Raw genomic sequence first — 23,470 nt, forward strand, 5'->3', positions numbered from 1 at the left:
CTGATAATACAGTCTATACATACACTAGGAACCAGTGACATCACTGATAATACAGTCTATACATACAACAGAAACCAGTGACATCACTGATAATAAAGTCTATACATACACTAGGAACCTGTGACATCACTGATAATACAGTCTATACATACACTAGGAACCAGTGACATCACTGATAATACAGTCTATACATACGCCAGGGACATCACTGATAATACAGTCTATACATACGCCAGGGACATCACTGATAATACAGTCTATACATACACTAGGAACCTGTGACATCACTGATAATACAGTCTATACATACACTAGGAGCCTGTGACATCACTGATAATACAGTCTATACATACACTAGGAACCAGTGACATCACTGATAATATAGTCTATACATACACTAGGAACCAGTGACATCACTGAGAGAGCACCTTATCTGTTCACTAGGGACGAGTGACATCACTGAGAATGCATTTTACAAATCCATTGCACGTTCTGGTCACAAAATATCTGCTTTCATCACAAGCAGGCGACAATTGCACCTTACACACAGAATACATCACAACAAACAGTATTTGGAAAGATCATTTTATTACATATTACAGAGTAAATCTGACCCATAGTGTAACATGAACGCACATGGCAGTGATCAAAATTCAGGCGCTTAATCTCCTCGTAATTTTATCAATAATCAGAAACAGACGTCACTAATTGTCATTAAATTCTATCAAACATAATTTGTGCTTGCTCAGGGCTAACATCATCAATCAGTAACAAAGTAGCTCACCCCAGAATCCATATGATAGGGCTCAGTGAAAGCGGAAATGAACGCAAACATGACTCTCCATTCTGACGAGACGCAGAGGTAGCAGTGAGGACACGATAAATGCGCACATCCTCCGTTGTGCTAGTCCAATTTGGTTACCCATGTACTGCATGGTCATAGTGGGAATAGATCTAGTCAGACAGTGCAAGGGCGCGCACAGATGGGAATGAAAAGAGGTGTTGCCCATAGCAACAAAGGACATTCTAGCTATTATTTCTCTACTAGTTACCATGCCGACACAATGACAGATCATCATAACAGTAATGTCAGCGCCGTTGTCTGTGCGCGCCAACACTTGAATTGCTCCATCGGGCACCATCTAGTAGCCGCCAGCGCGCAAAACACTTGAATTCCCCCCATAGGGATGAGGAGCAGTTTATTATATAGGATTGCATCCGAGAAAATTAGATAGAATCTGATCGGTTGCTATGAGCAACACCTCCATCTTTAGTAAATCTACTCCTTAGTGTTTTACATAATCTGAAGCAGAATTAATACAATTTCACTATTCATTGAATTATCCGGTCTCCTCACAGTGACTGGAGGATGTGGCACTGGGTGACCTTATATATGATATGTATTATTGGTTTTCGCCTGTACAGAGAATATTGTACATGGGCACGTCACAGACATTTGCGCATCTTACCATGATGCTGGACGATGACACTCGGCACGCTGTGTAATGAGTGCAGGCGGCTTACACAGCGTCTCACTGCGCCACGGGTCACCCAGGCAGAGAAGGGTCACCTAACAGACCGTGCTATGTAATGTATTCACAATTACCAAAATAAATATGCATTATATACACGGATCACTCATCACCCACCCACTTCAGTACATTGTGAAGCAGAGAACTGCTATGTAGCAGAGACAGGAAACAGAATATCTACTAGTGGCTTAGATAACAGTAATTCCATATTTGGGGCTCATTTATATAGACACTTTCCCTCGGTTGGCTACATGCAGTGGGAGTGGGGTGCGCTGTAGACACTGTCATTATCTTTTATATATTCACCCCGGAGGACGGTAGAAGCTTTCTTTTTACACTGCAAGAATACCTGCCGATTCTGTCTCATTTGCATGATGGTGCCACAGACACCGGACAACAGGAAAGGAAGGAGCCGGGATGTAATCAGTGATATTTCCTGGTGACCGGACATCGGGACGTTCTGTATACTGTGTGTGTGTGTGTGTGTGTGTGTGTGTGTGTGTGTGCTGGTACATGGTAGCTACAGGTGTGCTGCAGTCTGACTGCCCTGTGGATACGTGTCAGTAAGTGAAGCCACAAAGGGGAATACAGGAGGGAGATAACGAGTTAGAACAGATGGGAGGTAGCGGCGACACATGTGCTGTTCTCTCCACAGCTTTATTAGACCAAACGTAAACTAAACAGATTCATTTAAAACAGCTCTTTCCCTCCGCTCTGAAAATAAAAATATCAGTCATCTCTTTGTACCATAGGATTAAATATAATAAGCAAAAAGAGGAAAACCAGACAAAAAAAAAAAACCCACTTAAAATTGAAGCTGCTGTGTGGGTTGTTGCGTCAGTGACCCAGGTGGAAGAGATATAGAAAAGTCAGACATTGCGTACAACCGTAGCACAGGCCTCAGCCCGTAAAGGCAGGACAGCCAACGGGGGCTGAGAAATAGCGGTGCAGGGTCTTACGCTTCCCTCCATGCAGCGGAGCCATGTGATAAAGTCTCCCGTCTGTCCGCAGACGCGCTCAGCCGGAGTCCATGGTGAACAGCTGAATGTCCTGCGGGTTCCAGTACAGGCCGACGGCAGAGTTATACACTAAGGACCAGACGTACGGGATGAAGAACTCCTCCGGCTGCTCTTCTTCCACGTACTTGAACTTCAGCTCGGGAAATTTCTACGGGACACAAAACATGTTACTGTATAGTGTAGGAAACAAGGGACAAGAAAACTGTTGTGTTATGACGGGGCTCATTGTGAGGGAATCTTAATGCATACACTCATGTTCACTAAACAGACTTTATATACTGTATATACCAGATCAGCTTGTATGACATTTTATTGTACCAGTTTACATAGTACCTGGCAGGTACCCCCCTGCAGAGTCGGCCATTTTGTGCACCAATCAACCTAGAATACCAGTACACTGGGAATTAGTGATGTCAGTGACGCATGAGGCACAAAGTGACGTCACTAGTTCAAAACAGCTGCCTACACAGTGAGTGGTAAAAGCACTTTTTTTTTTTTTTTAAAGTGGGTAATTTTTATTAAAAAAATTTCCAGTTATTTAATAAAACAAACAAAATAATAGGCAAAAAAATACAGTAACATACCAAAGAGCAAAATGCATAGAGGAATCAAGTAGCAACAGCTAGCAAGACAAGCAGCCCAGAACGTCAGGTATAATGTATAATAAACAACATTAGTAGGTTGCAGACATGGCAGACACATGATCTTAGGAAGAAAGGCTGAGCACCTATAGCCCAGAGGGAGGTCTATGTCACATCCATTGTAAGCTTCCTCACTCTATGTACCACACTGATTATGGGACCACCACAGTCACCCAGCACCACTGCCAGTTCTACTTGCTGGGCAGAAGCCCACTGTGAACCATAAAAACATTGCCCTTACATCCACAAAGTAAATATACCTGGGCACAGCTGTTACAAGAGCCCCTCACCAGCCCATGTAACCTATTTGCCCCTTAGAAGGCCAATCACCTCCAGCTGTGTGACTGACGTTCACAAAAGTCCCAATAGAAGTCGGCAGCAACAGTATTTACCGCTGTTCACCAAATATGGCTCCATTACATCAATAGGTGAACTGAAGTGGAAATAGCTATACAGGGTGCCAACTATATGCTACCATATTTATGAAAGAGTCCATCCCACTTAGGTCACTGACTTCCATTGAATAATGCAGCATTTCTATAACACAATCTCTCTCTTTCTATTGGAAGCAGTCAGGTGCCAATTACTGAAGGTACATATGAATGACAGGATCTGGAGACACGCACTACCACTCTGTGAAGATGGCACTTTCCTTTGGAACAGCACGGACTGTATACCTAACAAGCTTGACTGCAAATCACTACCCATTCTGATGAAGTGGCCAGATGACCCATGAAACGCGTCAAGTGTCATTTTGCTATAGATCACCACACTCGGTCAGAAATGAGCAATTCTACTAAGAACAATTATTCCATGCTTTATAGAGATTATCAATCAAGTTATTGTTTTACTATTCGTTACTGGACTGGACTATAATATTTTGTATGTCTGGTAGACCTGTACCCAGAAGAAAACACACCCTTCCACATCTATTAAGGAAGATTGTGGATTCCTCTAAAACTAACTAGTGGAGGGGCATGGATTCAACAGCTCTACACCTTGTACCCTGATGAAGGGCTCCTTGGGAATTACTTTTATAAGATGCATTTTGTTCCTTATTAAGTTGCGCTTGATTTTTGGAAAATAAAACCAAATGTCGAAATTTATTGTTTTTTTGGAAGAAAATAGTACTTGTACAAAAAAGGTATTTGTTTGGAAAGCGTTGTTTAGAATAAAAGCCGGTAGTTTCCCCCCTTTTTTTATTTGGCCCTAACCTGTAGTTCTGTATCTACGCTGCTTTTTTTGTTTGTTTGTCTGTACGGCGGGTGCCAATACTTCTGGAGCCCACGACTCCGTGAACACGGATGGCAGCTGTGTGCTTAGATGGGGACTGTGTGCAATCATCTTAGTCTGTAGCAGAACACAGAGCACTATGATCTTATGTTACAGAAACAATGGGTGAAAGTCATTGAAGTCTGCGAGTCCGCAGTGGCTGGGAAAAAGGGAAACGCATTGTGTAATGTGAAAGAAATTTAGTGAATGGGTGAGAGCCGGCAGAACTGGTTAATATGTGATGATTCCTCTAATAGATCCTCTATACATGTTTACCACCTACACTACAAACACTAGTAATTCAATACTCGGATAATGAAAACTCCCATTACAGACAATGGGAGTATCACAGAGCTGCTGAGTGATTAGTCTTTGTAGAGTAATGTATTGTCTATTAGGGTGCCCCAGACACAGGAGTCTACATTCAGTGTAACGTCACAGTGTGGCTTCCGCTGGACTCAAACATAATGGAGCCACTTCTTATTGCCTTGAAGTTTTTAGTTTTTGTAATATGCAGCGCACCGAGCTAGAATAAAGTATCTCGCCAGTAGACGGGACAAACCATCAGCACGACACAGGAAATCCTGGTGATCCGACACGTCTCACGTATACGGGGCAATTTTCTACAGCTCTCATATTCTCCCACTGTCCACAGTCATAGTTATAGTATATATACCTATGGATCATGTCAGATAAAAGAGTTTAATTCCAAATAGTAACGTGAGTAAATTGAATTGTGCACAGACTTTTTCTGACAAGTGGTTGCCTTGCTTCAATGTCATTGCCTGCTGGGTCCAATATATACTGGATCCCTATGCAAGTATATATATATCTATATATCTATATATCTATATATCTATCTCTATCTATCTATCTATCTATCTATCTATCTATCTATCTATCTATCTATCTATCTATCTATCTATCTATCTATCCCCAACTGTCTTCTATAAAACACCTTACCTGTGTCCCGCAGATTATATAACAGCATAGATAAAGGAAAGGCAGACAGGGATGCACAGGTCACATACAGAAAGAAACAACACTGTAGGTGAGAACATCCCAGAAAGTACAGTTGTAAAGATGATGAAAGAATAAAGGTAATGTGGAGGAGAAGTTAAGCGCCACATGGTAAGAGTAATAGTAATAGACAGATGGTAAGAGTAATAGACAGATGAGAAATGGCTGGTACTTTATCTCCGTCCACTTTATCTCTGTCCAAGGCTTAGTACATAAATCCCCTAATGTATACAGCTCCAACAGGCCCACCCACAAGTGTGAATAGTGCGAGAGATATCCCAAGCGGGTGCCTGACTGCTGTTGGTCCTCTCCCCTGCACGGCTAATACAGCGCTGCAGACGGTGGCCCCGTGACCGGTGTCACACTGCGGGGCACAGACATATGTGAGGTCACGTGACACTGAGCGGAAGGCCCTCAAACCAACCAGCCCTCAAGCGAGGAACAGCTTTGTTTTTTCACCTAGACAAACCTGCTGTATTTCCAGTGCTCTTATAGACATCGTCATATTTCCGAGTCCGCTTGTGAGATAACGTGGTCTTTTGTGTTTCGTAAAATGTTTAGGAGCGCCGGAGAAACGTTTTTTATGCCCTGATGTATGGACCCCGGGCACTAGACCCAGAAACAGGAGGGTGCAATGAAGTCTCATTAAGCTTCCCAGTAATGACACTCCATACTAATCGCTTTATTAACAATGACATCCGTCCGTCTCTATAGCGCTGTGCGTGCCGCCGCCAGCTCCTCGGCACCCATTTTTGAGTAGATGGACAGCACTGACCTTCACTCACCAGCCACTTCAAACTGCTGGCGGAGACTGGGAAGCTTTCATAGCTACAGGTTACAGATCCCCGGCTTAGAGGATTGGCACAAGGTTAAAAGAAACCTTTCATTCTGGAACTACTCCTTCAAATCTTCCTGTGATCAGAAGTTATTAACTTTTACTATTTGACAGGGTGCATGAGGCTAGCTTAAATCTTGGCTGCGGCGGAGTCCACATCACTGAGACTCTGTAACCATACCTCTTAGAGCTGCTGCATCAACATCACTGCCCGTCGTCATCCTGACAAATGGTTTCCAAGCTGGGCTGTCAGTCTGACACAGAATAACTGCTCTCCCTTTTATTCCCCAGGAAGCAACATCCTTTAGGCTGATGCGAGAGAGGGGGGGGGTGAGGAATAATGTGTTTATACCGGACAAGAATAAATATGCCCCAATTCTGTCTCCTTGTCTAATACACCCCGCGCTTGGCCATTCTGTCCGTAAATGACAAATTATACCCCAGCCTAGAACAAGGGACTGCATTTACGTAATCTCTAGACTAACCTTATAACAATTCTAACAGAGATTCACTCGAATGTCCTTCCCCCAAAGAGCTTACATTCTACCTCGTCCACGGGACAGCATACCAGAAATAGTGGGAGACTGATATTGATAAATGAGCATGTCGAAAGGAAATGTAATAAGATTACAAAAGCCATTCCTGTGTTTCTAATACATGTTTGGTTGTGGATAATGCTGTGATTTTGCTATTGGGTAATTATCAGGAGTGTCTGTGTGTTCCTCATGAGGTGGTAAATGAGCAAATATGGGAAATCACAGAAGTGTTTGGAGACTGTAGATGTGAGTTATGCTGGATCTCTCTGGAAGCGACATCACTGACACTGGTGGGAGGAGCCAGAGATCATACCAACAGGCATTACATTCCAACGTGATGACATCATTTTTATCACTACTCAGCTTTATATCTATATCTATCTATCTATCTATCTATCTATCTATCTATCTATCTATCTATCTATCTATCTATCTATCTATCTATCTATCTATCTATCTATCTCCCAACGATTATAATTCAGATGGAACAAGAACCAGAACGTTTGTCCCAGCTCCTGGACAGACAGGAAGGGTACCGCACTAGAGTGGTTTTAGGGAAGGGGGAACTCAGAACTTTAGAAGCGCTGGAAGTAGCATACCCCAACAAGACTATGCCGTGCAGAGGCCCCTTCCTTCTTCACTGTCCCATTCACTAAAAGGAAAAGTTAGGTGGTACTCCTATTATTATTTATTACCAATTATCCATATAGCGCACACATTCTGCAGCGCTTTTAGAGATTGGTCTTGATTCCACTTCAGAGAATAAGCCCTAATAAAACTCTCAAGCAGCTCAGCCCTATAATATGCATGATGCGTGAGCATGACCTCAGAAGGAAGCCATGACTGTGGTACTGTACAGAGGACCACACCCAGACACTTACATAATGCTCTAACTTTATGCTAAGCCAGTTGTGTTCTACGTATCTGCAAAATGCAAGTGACAGCTTCACATACCCGACGCGGAGACATCATTATGACACATTCCCATTATACTGTGCGTCAGTATATAACATAGGCTATATCACATGTATGCCTCTATAAGAGTGATGTCTTGTTGGGCATTGTAGCAGCACCGAGTCGCTGCACCGTGGTGTTACAGGGATGCTGATACCATACCTTCTCTTTCTGGGGTTGTGGGCGCAGTGACATCACCGGCTCCTAGTGACTCAGTTACCTGCGCGCATCTGACCATTGGCTGCCTCCACTGGATATAGGCAGCAAGTGCACTTTATAAGGTGCATGTATCCAGCAGCCATAGTGCTGAGTGCATGCAGAAGCCGGACGCCTCAGAACAGGTCACCAGCAAGCAGCGCAGTGGACGGTGTGATCCCGGACACTGTCACCCACATGCTAGTCACGTGAGGCTGATCCCAGCCACAGAACAAGCCATGAGAACTGGCCGGCGTCTGCTCCTAATTGTATCTTAAGTCAACAGGACTGGCGATAAGGAGCCTCCCTGCTGTAATGGCAGGGGGGAGATAATACTGAGTCATTATTTATAATACGCTGCCTCTCTGCAGCATGATTACAGCACATGTCCCGCGTCATTAATAATGGAGGTGCCCCTTATCTGAGAGCAGCTCGGTGTCACCTGGCAGACGTCTGTTACACATGGAATATTCAGCTATTCCGCTGATCACATGCATTTAGTTTTTAGGTTTAGTATTGTTATAAGCTGGGGGAAAATAATAAGTCATTCGCTAATACTGAAATGTGTATCACATACATATTATGTGGGCGGCGGCATTTAATAGGGGCCAGAATCATGAATATTAGCTGCACCCTGGGTCACCTCTAAACGACAGGTGACCTATTCTCTGTACTGATACAGAGAGCACAGTAAGGAGCCGCCCATCCCCCCACTGCCTCACTGCTAGTGGTCCCTCTCATGTGCTGGGTGACATGGGGGTGTGGCTTGTGAATAGGGGGTGTGGCTTATTGTCCTTCGTTCCGTATGTCACATGCAGAGTGCCTCAGGTTACAGTATAACGCTCCTGCAGTGACAGTGGACCACCCCAGTCATGTATAAGCTCACCAACACTGCAGCCCCACTGCCCAGCAAAAACTAGATAACATGGTTATAATAAGATTTTACTTACCGATAAATCTATTTCTCGTAGTCCGTAGTGGATGCTGGGACTCCGTCAGGACCATGGGGATTAGCGGCTCCGCAGGAGACAGGGCACAAAAATAAAAGCTTTAGGACTAGGTGGTGTGCACTGGCTCCTCCCCCTATGACCCTCCTCCAAGCCTCAGTTAGGATACTGTGCCCGGACAAGCGTACACAATAAGGAAGGATTTTGAATCCCGGGTAAGACTCATACCAGCCACACCAATCACATCGTACAACTTGTGATCTGAACCCAGTTAACAGTATGACAAACGTAGGAGCCTCTGAACAGACGGCTCACAACAATAACAACCCGATTTTTTTGTAACAATAACTATGTACAAGTATTGCAGACAATCCGCACTTGGGATGGGCGCCCAGCATCCACTACGGACTACGAGAAATAGATTTATCGGTAAGTAAAATCTTATTTTCTCTGACGTCCTAGTGGATGCTGGGACTCCGTCAGGACCATGGGGATTATACCAAAGCTCCCAAACGGGCAAGAGAGTGCGGATGACTCTGCAGCACCGAATGAGAGAACTCCAGGTCCTCTTTAGCCAGGGTATAAAATTTGTAGAATTTTACAAACGTGTTCTCCCCCGACCACGTAGCTGCTCGGCAGAGTTGTAATGCCGAGACCCCTCGGGCAGCCGCCCAAGATGAGCCCACCTTCCTTGTGGAATGGGCCTTGATAGATTTAGGCTGTGGCAGGCCTGCCACAGAATGTGCAAGTTGAATTGTGCTACAAATCCAATGAGCAATCGTCTGCTTAGAAGCAGGAGCACCCAGCTTGTTGGGTGCATACAGTATAAACAGCGAGTCAGATTTTCTGACTCCAGCCGTCCTTGAAATATATATTTTCAATGCCCTGACAACGTCCAGCAACTTGGAATCCTCCAAATCGCTAGTAGCCGCAGGCACCACAATAGGCTGGTTCAGGTGAAACGCTGAAACCACCTTAGGCAGAAACTGAGGACGCGTCCGCAGTTCTGCCCTGTCCGAATGGAAAATCAGATATGGGCTTTTATACGATAAAGCCGCCAATTCTGACACTCTCCTGGCTGAAGCCAGGGCCAGTAGCATGGTTACTTTCCATGTAAGATATTTCAAATCCACCGATTTGAGTGGCTCAAACCAATGGGATTTGAGAAAATCCAAAACTACATTAAGATCCCACGGAGCCACTGGGGGCACAACCGGGGGCTGTATATGTAGTACTCCTTTTACAAAAGTCTGGACTTCAGGAACTGAAGCCAATTCTTTTTGGAAGAAAATCGACAGGGCCGAAATTTGAACCTTAATGGACCCTAATTTGAGGCCCATAGACAATCCTGTTTGCAGGAAATGTAGGAATCGACCCAGTTGAAATTCCTCCGTCGGGGCCTTCCTGGCCTCACACCACGCAACATATTTTCTCCAAATGCGGTGATAATGTTGTGCAGTCACCTCCTTCCTGGCTTTTACCAGGGTAGGGATGACCTCTTCCGGAATGCCTTTTTCCCTTAGAATTCGGCGTTCAACCGCAATGCCGTCAAACGCAGCCGCGGTAAGTCTTGGAATAGACACGGTCCCTGCTGAAGCAGGTCCCGTCTTAGAGGTAGAGGCCACGGATCTTCCGTGAGCATCTCCTGAAGTTCCGGGTACCAAGTTCTTCTTGGCCAATCCGGAGCCACGAGTATCGTTCTTACTCCCCTTTGCCGTATAATTCTCAGTACTTTTGGTATGAGAGGCAGAGGAGGAAACACATACACTGACTGGAACACCCACGGTGTTACCAGAGCGTCCACAGCTATTGCCTGAGGGTCTCTTGACCTGGCGCAATACCTGTCCAGTTTTTTGTTGAGGCGGGACGCCATCATATCCACCTTTGGTTTTTCCCAACGGTTCACAATCATGTGGAAGACTTCTGGATGAAGTCCCCACTCTCCCGGGTGTAGATCGTGTCTGCTGAGGAAGTCCGCTTCCCAGTTGTCCACTCCCGGAATGAACACTGCTGACAGTGCCACCACATGATCTTCCGCCCAGCGAAGAATCCTTGCAGCTTCTGCCATTGCCCTCCTGCTTCTTGTGCCGCCCTGTCTGTTTACGTGGGCGACTGCCGTGATGTTGTCCGACTGGATCAACACCGGCTGACCCTGAAGCAGGGGTTTTGCCAGGCTTAGAGCATTGTAAATCGCTCTTAGCTCCAGTATATTTATGTGAAGAGACATCTCCAGGCTTGACCACACTCCCTGGAAGTTTCTTCCCTGTGTGACCGCTCCCCAGCCTCTCAGACTGGCATCCGTGGTCACCAGGACCCAGTCCTGTATGCCGAATCTGCGGCCCTCTAACAGATGAGCACTCTGCAACCACCACAGAAGAGACACCCTTGTCCGTGGAGACAAAGTTATCCGCTGATGCATCTGCAGATGCGATCCGGACCATTTGTCCAGCAGATCCCACTGAAAAGTTCGTGCGTGGAATCTGCCGAATGGAATCGCTTCGTAAGAAGCCACCATTTTTCCCAGGACTCTTGTGCATTGATGCACAGACACTTTTCCTGGTTTTAGGAGGTTCCTGACAAGTTCGGATAACTCCCTGGCTTTCTCCTCCGGAAGAAACACCTTTTTCTGAACCGTGTCCAGAATCATTCCCAGGAACAGCAGACGTGTCGTCGGGGTCAATTGAGATTTTGGAAAATTCAGAATCCACCCGTGCTGTTGCAGCACTACTTGGGTTAGTGCTACTACGTCCCCCAGCTGTTCTCTGGACCTTGCCCTTATCAGGAGATCGTCCAAGTAAGGGATAATTAATACGCCTTTTCTTCGCAGAAGAAACATCATTTCGGCCATTACCTTGGTAAAGACCCGAGGTGCCGTGGACAATCCAAACGGCAGCGTCTGAAACTGATAATGACAGTTTTGCACCACGAACCTGAGGTACCCTTGATGTGAAGGGCAAATTGGGACATGCAGGTAAGCATCCTTGATGTCCAGGGACACCATAAAGTCCCCTTCTTCCAGATTCGCTATCACTGCTCTGAGTGACTCCATCTTGAACTTGAATTTTTGTATGTACAGGTTCAAAGATTTCAGATTTAGAATAGGTCTTACCGAGCCGTCCGGCTTCGGTACCACAAAGTGTGGAATAATACTCCTTTCCCTGTTGTAGGAGGGGTACCTTGACTATCACCTGCTGAGAATACAGCTTGTGAATGGCTTCCAATACCGTCGCCCTGTCTGAGGGAGACGTTGGCAGAGCAGACTTTAGGAACCGGCGAGGGGGAGACTTCTCGAATTCCAACCTGTAACCCTGAGATACTACCTGCAGGATCCAGGGGTCCACCTGTGAGTGAGCCCACTGTGCGCTGAAATTCTTGAGTCGACCCCCCACCGCCCCTGAGTCCGCTTGTAAAGCCCCAACGTCATGCTGAGGGCTTTGCAGAAGCCGGGGAGGGCTTCTGCTCCTGGAAGGGAGCTGCTTGGTGCACTCTCTTACCCTTTCCTTTGCCTCGGGGCAGATATGACTGTCCTTTTGCCCGCTTGTTCTTATAGGAACGAAAGGACTGCGGCTGAAAAGACGGTGTCTTTTTCTGTTGGGAGGGGACCTGAGGTAAAAAGGTGGATTTCCCGGCTGTTGCCGTGGCCACCAAATCCGATAGACCGACCCCAAATAATTCCTCCCCTTTATACGGCAATACTTCCATATGCCGTTTGGAATCCGCATCACCTGACCACTGTCGCGTCCATAAACTTCTTCTGGCAGATATGGACATCGCACTTACTCTCGATGCCAGAGTGCAAATATCCCTCTGAGCATCTCGCATATAAAGAAAAGCATCCTTTAATTGCTCTATAGTCAATAAAATACTGTCCCTATCCAGGGTATCAATATTTTCAGTCAGGGAATCCGACCAAACCACCCCAGCACTGCACATCCATGCAGAGGCGATGGCTGGTCGCAGTATAACACCAGTATGAGTGTATATACTTTTCAGGGTAGTTTCCAGCCTCCTATCAGCTGGATCCTTGAGGGCGGCCGTTTCAGGAGACGGTAACGCCACTTGTTTTGATAAGCGTGTGAGTGCCTTATCTACCCTAGGGGGTGTTTCCCAGCGCGCCCTAACCTCTGGCGGGAAAGGATATAATGCCAATAACTTCTTTGAAATTAGCAGTTTTCTATCGGGGTTAACCCACGCTTCAACACACACTTCATTCAATTCCTCTGATTCAGGAAAAACTACAGGTAGTTTTTTCAGACCCCACATAATACCCCTTTTTGTGGTACTTGCAGTATCAGAGATATGCAAAGCCTCCTTCATTGCCGTGATCATATAACGTGTGGCCCTACTGGAAAATACGTTTGTTTCTTCACCGTCGACACTAGATTCGGTGTCCGTGTCTGGGTCTGTGTCGACCGACTGAGGTAAAGGGCGTTTTACAGCCCCTGACGGTGTCTGAGACGCCTGGACAGGTACTAACTGGTTTGCCGGCCGTCTCATGTCGTCAACTGATTTTTGTAACGTGCTGACATTATCACGTAATTCCATAAACAAAGCCATCCATTCCGGTGTCGACTCCCTAGGGGGTGACATCACCATTACCGGCAATTGCTCCGCCTCCACACCAACATCGTCCTCATACATGTCGACACACACGTACCGACACACAGCAGACACACAGGGAATGCTCTTATCGAAGACAGGACCCCACTAGCCCTTTGGGGAGACAGTGGGAGAGTTTGCCAGCACACACCAGAGCGCTAAAAATATATAGGAACAACCCTACAGAAGTGTTGTTTCCTTTATAGCAGCTTAATATATCAATATCGCCAAAAAAGTGCCCCCCCTCTCTGTTTTTTTACCCTGTTTCTGTAGTGCAGTGCAGGGGAGAGTCCTGGGAGCCTTCCTCGCAGCGGAGCTGTGCAGGAAAATGGCGCTGTGTGCTGAGGAGATAGGCCCCGCCCCCTATTTCGGCGGGCTCTTCTCCCGGTGTTTGTGAGACCTGGCAGGGGTTAAATACATCCATATAGCCCCAGGGGCTATATGATGTATTTTTAGCCAGAACAAGGTATTATCATTGCTGCCCAGGGCGCCCCCCCCCAGCGCCCTGCACCCTCAGTGACCGCTGGTGTGAAGTGTGCTGACAACAATGGCGCACAGCTGCAGTGCTGTGCTCTACCTCATGAAGACTGAAAAGTCTTCTGCCGCCGGTTTCTGGACCTCTTCACTTTTCGGCATCTGCAAGGGGGTCGGCGGCGCGGCTCCGGGACCGGACTCCATGGCTGGGCCTGTGTTCGATCCCTCTGGAGCTAATGGTGTCCAGTAGCCTAAGAAGCCAATCCATCCTGCACGCAGGTGAGTTCACTTCTTCTCCCCTAAGTCCCTCGTTGCAGTGAGCCTGTTGCCAGCAGGACTCACTGAAAATAAAAAACCTAATAACTTTTTCTAAGCAGCTCTTTAGGAGAGCCACCTAGTTTGCACCCTGCTCGTACGGGCACAAAAACCTAACTGAGGCTTGGAGGAGGGTCATAGGGGGAGGAGCCAGTGCACACCACCTAGTCCTAAAGCTTTTATTTTTGTGCCCTGTCTCCTGCGGAGCCGCTAATCCCCATGGTCCTGACGGAGTCCCAGCATCCACTAGGACGTCAGAGAAATCCATATACAACAGCAGATGTGATGGGCGTCTGTCTAATAGGATGAGGGGCTACGCCTTGTTGGCCAGAGTAACCCAAGTGTTTCTAAAACCAATGCGATTGTGTTCGGAATATTATATCAATAGCGACCATGATGACATTCATTACGGCCATATTGCTTTTCTGAGGAATCTCTAAGACTAATGGTAATGTCAATATTGTAACCATGTCGACATAACTATCGACATTCTGGCGTGGAAATAATGACTGTTGATACAGTGAACGTAGACTTGCTGACTGCATGCTGACAGATTATGGGCTCACTGTACTTAGAATTGAAGAGAGATAAAGTACCAACCAATCAGCGCCTGTAATTTTTTTTTCAAACACAGCCTGTAACATGGCAGTTAGGAGCTAGTTGGCTGGTACTTTATCTCTCTCCAAGGCTTAGTAAACAGACCCGTATATCACAGAGTATACCAACTACAGACATGGGCAGTCATCCTATCTGCAGCCCTGTATGTATGGCAGCTCTGGCTTATGCAGGTGACATACATGTGCCCAAGCATGACCACCAGACATCTCAATCCATCTCAAGCTTGGCCTTGTGTGTTGTTCAGAACTTGGGAGATTTCTAGGTCTGATTTCCAAAATGACCGGACGACGTGGGGTCCCAGCCAGCAAAGCCAGCTGAGGACTATGTACACGGGGATTACACTGTAGGTTTAGTATTTCTGCCTCACACAGAATGGGACCAAAATGGCCGACTTGATGTCTCCATGTTCTGCCCAGCATTAAGCTCACTACCCAGGTCAGTTTATATAGACTGTTAAATTGTACCTGTAGCCTTTTTTACGGCAGAGGCAGCCATACCGTGGGATAGAGGATTAAGGGGGACATGTACTAAGCAGTGATAAAAGCGGAGAAGTGAGCCAGTGGAGAAGTTGCCAATGGCAACCAATGAGCTGCTCTGTATACTTTGATAGCATGCAAATTATAAATGTTACGTCAATGCTGATTGGTTGCCATGGGCAACTTCTCCACTGGCTCACTTCTCCACTTTTATCACTGCTTAGTACATCTCATCCTTAAACTCTCATTTCACTAGGAACCAGTGACAGCGTTAAAACCCGAGGCACCAGTCCACAAACACCTCATGCCTTTGTGATGCCACTAGCTCCTAAGGAATGCTGCTTTAGCGGATATACAGTAATAGGGCAGATACAAAGATGACCACAAGTTGGCCGTAATTGTATCCGCACTGCGTGCATGGAAGTAAATGCGTATATTTGCCTGTACGTAGTGCTGCATGCATCTGTTCTGGACAGCCGCCATCTACGTGCTTGGTTTCACTGTCGTCGCCATTGTCAGTGCGCAGTTGCAGCTGTCCTGTGTTTGGAGCAAAAGATCCATGTGAAAACAGGGTTCTATATCGCCAGCAATCCCTGCTAGACTTCGCCTACGTGCCTGCACAGTTATGACATGAATGGTTTACGGACAGCTGAGTGTCGCCTGGAGCTGCATCTGCTCCGCTCTAGCGCATACGCAGTGTAGCAACATGCAGGATACGTCCGCAAAACTGACTTGCATGTAAGGCTGCTGACCTTACACAGACAGCAAGAAGAACGTAGTGGGAAATTATACCCAGCAGTAACTGAAGACACGAGGGTAATTTATTCTTACTTCTCCGCATATTTACCTCTATCATCATGAGCAGGACCTGGCATTTCTCTTGTTTGTTGAAATAGTGTCAAAAGATGGCCAAATTATAATGTAGCGCTGCAACACTTGGCCCGTCTCACCAGGCCACAGCAGCTCGTGAGAAATAGCTGTCCTGTTCTCATTACTAATGTACCGGTCAGCGGTGAGACCCTCCCCGGGCTGTGCATAATGAGGAAATTCCAGGCTCTTGCACTTTACATGAATCCCGCTTTGATGGCTTCTGTCATCCATCCCATTTGGATCAGTATTTTCTTTTGCAACCCAGAGACAGAGGAGAAACACAAAAAACAACGCGCGGGCTGCAGACGGAGTGGAACATTGCGTGAGCTAAAAGCAGAAGTATAAGTAAGTGGTTTGGACAGAGGCACAAAAAAAAAAGCGAAACAGTCCAAGTACATCTCAGACTGTCTGCAGTTCCAATCACGTGACTTTATCAAAAGCCGCAGGAAGTCCTTGAAACAGATGTAAGGCTAGAGATGCGAGAATGAACCCACCGCAAGCAGCGCAGAGGGCTTATTTTCTCACTCGGCGACGCTGGGGTTGCTAAATCAGAAAAGCAGATGCAGATTTTAAGTTGCTTCCAAGTCCAAGGCGCAACCGGCAATATGCTAATAATGCAATTATTTCTCACGTTGTGTGGGGGGCAATGGAAGCGTTGCCGAGAATCTAGAATACAGTACAGCTGCACAGCGTTATACATAGCTCGCCCTCTAATATAATAACGGCTATTCGGTGCCAGAGGACTGAGCATATGAGCAAAGCAGCAGAGCCGCGAGGCTCAGAGGGGTTTAACTCAAACCTCACATTACAAGAGTGCATACTTGCTCTATTACTGTCCTGTGTCTGGCTCCACAGCACCTACTCACCGTGACTGTCCTCTATTTCTCATCTGTGTCATTCCTGCATCATGCTGGGAAAACAGGAGACGAGCCAGATGTAGGGGGGTGGCTACAGAAAGGGGTAGCTCAGGGGTTAATGCTGCAACAATAGCACAGGGTACCCTGGTTCAAATTGCAGGGTCAACCCAACTGCGCCTTGGGGGAAGTTACTTTGCCTTCCTGTGTCCCAGGGGAGGTAGATGGATGGTAATGTATGCACTGTATAAAATAGATCATGGACATCAGCCCAGCAGAATGACCCGATAGATCCCAGGAATGCAGTGGCAGGCTATAGAAAGGGTGGCTGGAGACACAGTCCAGCAGTGTCCAGCGCACAGCATCATAAGAAGACACACGGGGAACATCGGGAAGTGGCAACATTAGAATGGTATCGATATCCCTACAGTCGCCATCCCGCCGGACACAATGCGACTGAGGCGTCACAGCAGATGGAACAATTCTACGCCAACACACGGGTGCCAGCCAGAAATAGCGTGGTCCACCAACAGACAGATACATTTGTTTGCTCTCTCTCTGTCCAGGACGTAATGTCAACATCATAATGTCAACGTTGCTAAAATGTTTACAGGCAATTTGTCAACATTAGGGTTAGGCTGCTGGGGAAGGTTAGGAATGCCGGAGGATCAGAAGTCTGACCCAGTAGTGATGGTCACGTGACTGCCAGGACCCGGAAGACGCCACTCCAGTCACCAGGAGAAGGTAAGTAACCGCTGGCCACCATGGACAACATTGTAACAAGTCGATATTTCATCACTGTCTACATGATGCGTGTGTACATACTGTACCCAACCCGTCTGTCCGAGTGCGTATGCATGGTGTGGAACACGCATGGTCTACGGCGCATATACACACTGCAGATATCTACAACATCCGTCTACATTTGTACACGTGTCAGACTCCGAATCAGGTCCTATATACAACGATTTGGGATAAGGGAGAACGCCTACCAAGAGAGTACTCAGCAGGAGGATACCTGCCCTTACTCTTACTCCGCAGGAGGATACCTGCCCTTACTCTTACTCCGCAGGAGGATACCTGCCCTTACTCTTACTCCGCAGGAGGATCCCTGCCCTTACTCTTACTCCGCAGGAGGATCCCTGCCCTTACTCTTACTCCGCAGGAGGATCCCTGCCCTTACTCTTACTCCGCAGGAGGATACCTGCCCTTACTTTTACTCTGCAGGAAGATCCCTGCCCTTACTCTTACTCCGCAGGAGGATCCCTGCCCTTACTCTTACTCCGCAGGAGAATAGCTGCCCTTACTCTTACTCCGCAGGAGGATACCTGCCCTTACTTTTACTCTGCAGGAAGATACCTGCCCTTACTCTTACTCCGCAGGAGGATATCTGCCCTTACTCCGCAGGAGGATACCTGCCCTTACTCTTACTCCGCAGGAGGATACCTGCCCTTACTCTTACTCCGCAGGAGGATACCTGCCCTTACTCTTACTCCGCAGGATACCTGCACCCTTCACCCCGATGCCATGCTGTACGGTCATACAGGCAATGGGGGGTTATTGCATCATGTCCCTGTACACAGGAAAGAGGATCCTGTCCTCACAGTAACCTCTGCGACCGCTCATCGTCTAGCTCCCGAAGTTCCGTCTTTCTATATGTACAGTGACCTCACTGATACAGGGAGCACTTGTGTTCTCTGATAGAATGAGGAACCAATGACACAACAGAGGAATTTAACTCATCCCAGTGTAAGAAGTGAGTGACTTCTGGGACACGCTGACCACATACTGACGGGCACACACGCGGAGTAGGAGTGCACAGACGCAGTCATTTGGTGATAGTGTCAAGCTACTGCAACACCCACTAGTACATCAACCACTACTCGCTACAGCGTTACCCACTACTCCATAACTTACTACTCGCTGCTGCCTCACCCACTACAGCACAACTTACTACTCGCTGCTGCGCCACCCTACTACTACTCGCTGCTGCATCCCCCACTACTACATAACTTACTACGCGCTACTGCGTCACCCACTACTACATAACTTACTACTCGCTACTGCGTCACCCTACTACTACTCGCTGCTGCCTCACCCACTACTACATAACTTACTACGCGCTACTGCGTCACCCACTACTACATAACTTACTACTCGCTACTGCGTCACCCTACTACTACTCGCTGCTGCCTCACCCACTACTACTCGCTGCTGCGTCCCCCACTACTACATAACTTACTACTCGCTGCTGCCTCACCCACTACAGCACAAGTTACTACTCGCTGCTGCGCCACCCTACTACTACTCGCTGCTGCATCCCCCACTACTACATAACTTACTACGCGCTACTGCGTCACCCACTACTACATAACTTACTACTCGCTACTGCGTCACCCTACTACTACTCGCTGCTGCCTCACCCACTACTACTCGCTGCTGCGTCCCCCACTACTACATAACTTACTACTCGCTACTGCATCACCCACTACTACATAACTTACTACTCGCTACTGCGTCACCCTACTACTACTCGCTGCTGCGTCACCCACTACTACTCGCTACTGCATCCCCTACTACTCGCTACTGCATAACCTACCACTCATTACTAAGGGGGTTCAGGTTTGTTAGCAAACCAAAAAAAAGCACACTAATGGGCAAAACCATGTGCACTGCAGGTGGGGCTGATGTAACATGTGCAGAGAGAGTTAGATTTGGGTGGGTTACATTGTTTCTGTGCAGGGTAAATACTGGTTGCCTTATTTTACACTGCAATTTAGATTTCAGTTTGAACACACCCCACCCAAATCTAACTCTCTCTGCGCATGTTATAGCTGCCTGCCTCCCCCCCCCACCCCCCCACATGGTGTGCTTTTTTGGTTTGCTACCAAACCTGAACAAGGCCCTAAAATCGCTACTGCGTCACCCACTGCTATATCATCCACTACTGCTGTCTACTGCATCACCCACTGCTATATCATCCACTACTACTGTCTACTGCATCACCCACTGCTATATCATCCACTACTACTGTCTACTGTGTCACCCACTGCTATATAGTAACATAGTATCTGAGGTTGAAAAAAAGACAATTGTCCATCGAGTTCAACCGATTAGTGGTCTCCTATGCATGATGATTTGACTAAAATTTCTGACTGATGCTGCTGTCAGCCGTTGCATTTTATCCCTATTTATAGTAACTGTAATGCATGACTATGCACCATACCCCTGGATATCTTTATCCATTAGGAATTTATCTAACCCATTCTTAAAGGTGTTGACAGATTCCGCCATTACAACTACCTCGGGCAGGGAATTCCAAACACGTATTGTCCTTACCGTGAAAAAGCCTTTACGCCGTATTGTGCGGAATCTCCTCTCCTCTAACCTGAGCGAGTGTCCACGAGTCCTCTGTGTTGATCTAACCAAAAACAGGTCCCGCGCAAGCTCTGTGTATTGTCCCCTTATATATTTGTAGATGTTGATCATGTCCCCTCTTAGTCTCCGCTTTTCCAACGTAAACATGCCTAGTCTTTCAAGCCTTTCCTTGTATTCCATCGTCTCCATGCCCTTAATTAGTTTGGTCGCCCTCCTCTGTACCTTTTCTAGCTCCAGGATATCCTTTTTGTAGTACGATGCCCAGAATTGTACACAGTATTCAAGGTGTGGCCTCACTAGTGATTTATATAACGGGAGTATAATACTCTCGTCCCTAGCATCAATACCCCGTTTTATGCATGCTAATATCTTATTAGTCTTCTTTGCTGCAGTCCTACTTTGGATACTACTGCTTAGTTTGCTATGAGGACACCTAAGTCCTTTTCCAGTACAGAATCCCCTAATTTTACCCCATTTACTAGTTAGGTGTAATTTTTGTTCTTGTTACCACAGTGCATTACCTTACACTTGTCTGTGTTGAAGCGCATTCTCCATTTGGCTGCCCATGCTTCTAATTTAACTAAGTCGTTCTGAAGAAACTCGGCATCCCCCTCCGCATTTATAACTTTACACAATTTGGTATCATCTGCAAAAATTGACACCATGCTCTCTAGACCTTCTGTTAGGTCGTTAATGAAAATATTGAACAATAGCGGTCCTAATACTGAGCCTTGCGGCACACCACTTAGCTCTTCAGTCCAAGTTGAAAAAGATCCATTAACCACAACATGCTGCTCCCTATTATCTAACCAGTTTTTGACCCAAGTGCATATTGTGCTTCCTAGCCCTGATTCTTGTAGCTTGTAGATAAGTTTCATGTGTGGTACAGTATCGAACGCTTTGGCAAAGTCTAAAAAGATTACATCCACGTCTTTACCCTGATCTAGGTTTGCGCTTACTGTTTCATAAAAGCCAAGTAAGTTGGTTTGACAGGCAGAGGCGTAACTAGGGTAGGGCGAGTGGGGCACGTGCCCTGGGCGCCCTGGCAGGCCCAGGAGAGGGGGGCGCCGCCGGCGTCCAGGGCATCATGCCCCACTCGCCCCGTTACCCCTAAATGTGAGGGGAGGAGAGACCACAGCGTCTCTCCCTCCCCTCACCGCCGCTGGAGCACTAGCAGCGCTGCCAGCAGCGCTGCCGTGTCCGGTCTCCGGCGCTAGCCAATCAGGGCTTGCGGACCAGCTCCTGATTGGCTGCCGGTCCGCGAGCTCTGATTGGCTAGCGAACCGGCGCCAGACAGTCGCCGGCGTCCGGAGGGAGCAGCGAGGGAAAGGAGAGGCGCTGCGCTGCTCTGCGCTCTCCTCCCCTCACAGGTGAGTGACGGGGCAGGGGGGGTCCGGCGGCGGAACGGGGGGTGCCTGGCACTGTGGGGCATGTATCCAGCACTGTGGGGCACTGTAACTGGCACTGTGGGGCATGTATCCAGCACTGTGGGGCACTGTAACTGGCACTGTGGGGCACAGTAACTGGCACTGTGGGGCACAGTAACTGGCACTGTGGGGCACAGTAACTGGCACTGTGGGGCACTGTAACTGGCACTGTGGGGCACTGTAACTGGCACTGTGGGGCATGTAACTGGCACTGTGGGGCATTGTATCCAGCACTGTGGGGCATGTAACTGGCACTGTGGGGCATTGTATCCAGCACTGTGGGGCACTGTATCCGGCACTGTATCCGGCACTGTAACTGGCACTGTGGGGCACTGTAACTGGCACTGTGGGGCACTGTAACTGGCACAGTAACTGGCACTGTGGGGCACTGTAACTGGCACTGTGGGGCACAGTAACTGGCACTGTGGGGCACAGTAACTGGCACTGTGGGGCACAGTAACTGGCACTGTGGGGCATGTAACTGGCACTGTGGGGCATTGTATCCAGCACTGTGGGGCATGTAACTGGCACTGTGGGGCATTGTATCCAGCACTGTGGGGCACTGTATCCGGCACTGTGGGGCACTGTAACTGGCACTGTGGGGCACTGTAACTGGCACTGTGGGGCATTGTATCCGGCACTGAGTGGGGCATTGTATCCGGCACTGAGTGGGGCATGTATCTGGCACCGTGGGGCATGTATCTGGCACCGTGGGGCATGTATCTGGCACCGTGGGGCATGTATCTGGCACCGTGGGGCATGTATCTAGCACCATGGGGAATGTATCCGGCACCGTGGGGCAATGTAACTGGCACTGTGGGCCATTTTCAGTGGCCACACCCCTTCTGAAGCGTAGCCACACCCCTTCTTGAGTGTGACCACGCCCATTTTTTGGGCGCGCGCACATGCTTCTTTTACTTTTTTTTTTTTTAAGGGGGGGGGGGGGCGCCATTTTCCATCTTGCCCTGGGCTCCAAAAACCCTAGTTACGCCTCTGTTGACAGGATCTGTCCTTCATAAACCCATGTTGATTCCTTTTAATGACCTTATTGACTTCAAGGAACTTCTGAATACTATCTCTTAGAATACCTTCCAATACTTTCCCGACTATAGATGTAAGACTAACTGGTCTATAATTACCTGGTTCAGCTTTACTTCCCTTTTTGAATATAGGCACTACTTCCGCTATACGCCAGTCTTTGGGAACCATACCTGATATAACTGGATCCTTAAAGATCAAAAATAGCAGTTTTGCCAGTTCAGAGTGAAGCTCCATTAGAACCCTTGGGTGAATACCATCGGGCCCTGGTGATTTATTAATCTTTAAATGTTTTAATCGGTCACAGACTACTTCCTCGCTTAAATAAGTACCTATCAGTGGGATATTCTCATTATTGAGATTGTGTGTCAGTCCCTGAATTGGGTCCTCTCTAGTAAATACTTTTGAAAAAAACTCATTTAGTGTGTCCGCTATGTCATTATCATTTTTGCTTAAGACTTGTCTTTTAA

General features: G+C 47.4%; 1 protein-coding gene across 1 annotated transcript in view; it reads right to left on the minus strand.

The window, feature by feature from the left end:
* Window positions 1-571: 571 nt before the first annotated feature.
* DYM (dymeclin) overlaps window positions 572-23,470 on the minus strand; it is a 532,360-nt gene continuing 509,461 nt past the window's right edge. Inside the window, exon 16 of the mRNA XM_063958471.1 lies at window positions 572-2,699. Within this exon, the coding sequence (XP_063814541.1) occupies window positions 2,550-2,699 (150 nt within the window). The 3' untranslated portion in view covers window positions 572-2,549. The remainder of the gene's footprint in view (window positions 2,700-23,470) is intronic.

Source organism: Pseudophryne corroboree, chromosome 1, assembly GCF_028390025.1.
Source record: "Pseudophryne corroboree isolate aPseCor3 chromosome 1, aPseCor3.hap2, whole genome shotgun sequence".
In the NCBI taxonomy this organism is placed as follows: Eukaryota; Metazoa; Chordata; class Amphibia; order Anura; family Myobatrachidae; genus Pseudophryne; species Pseudophryne corroboree.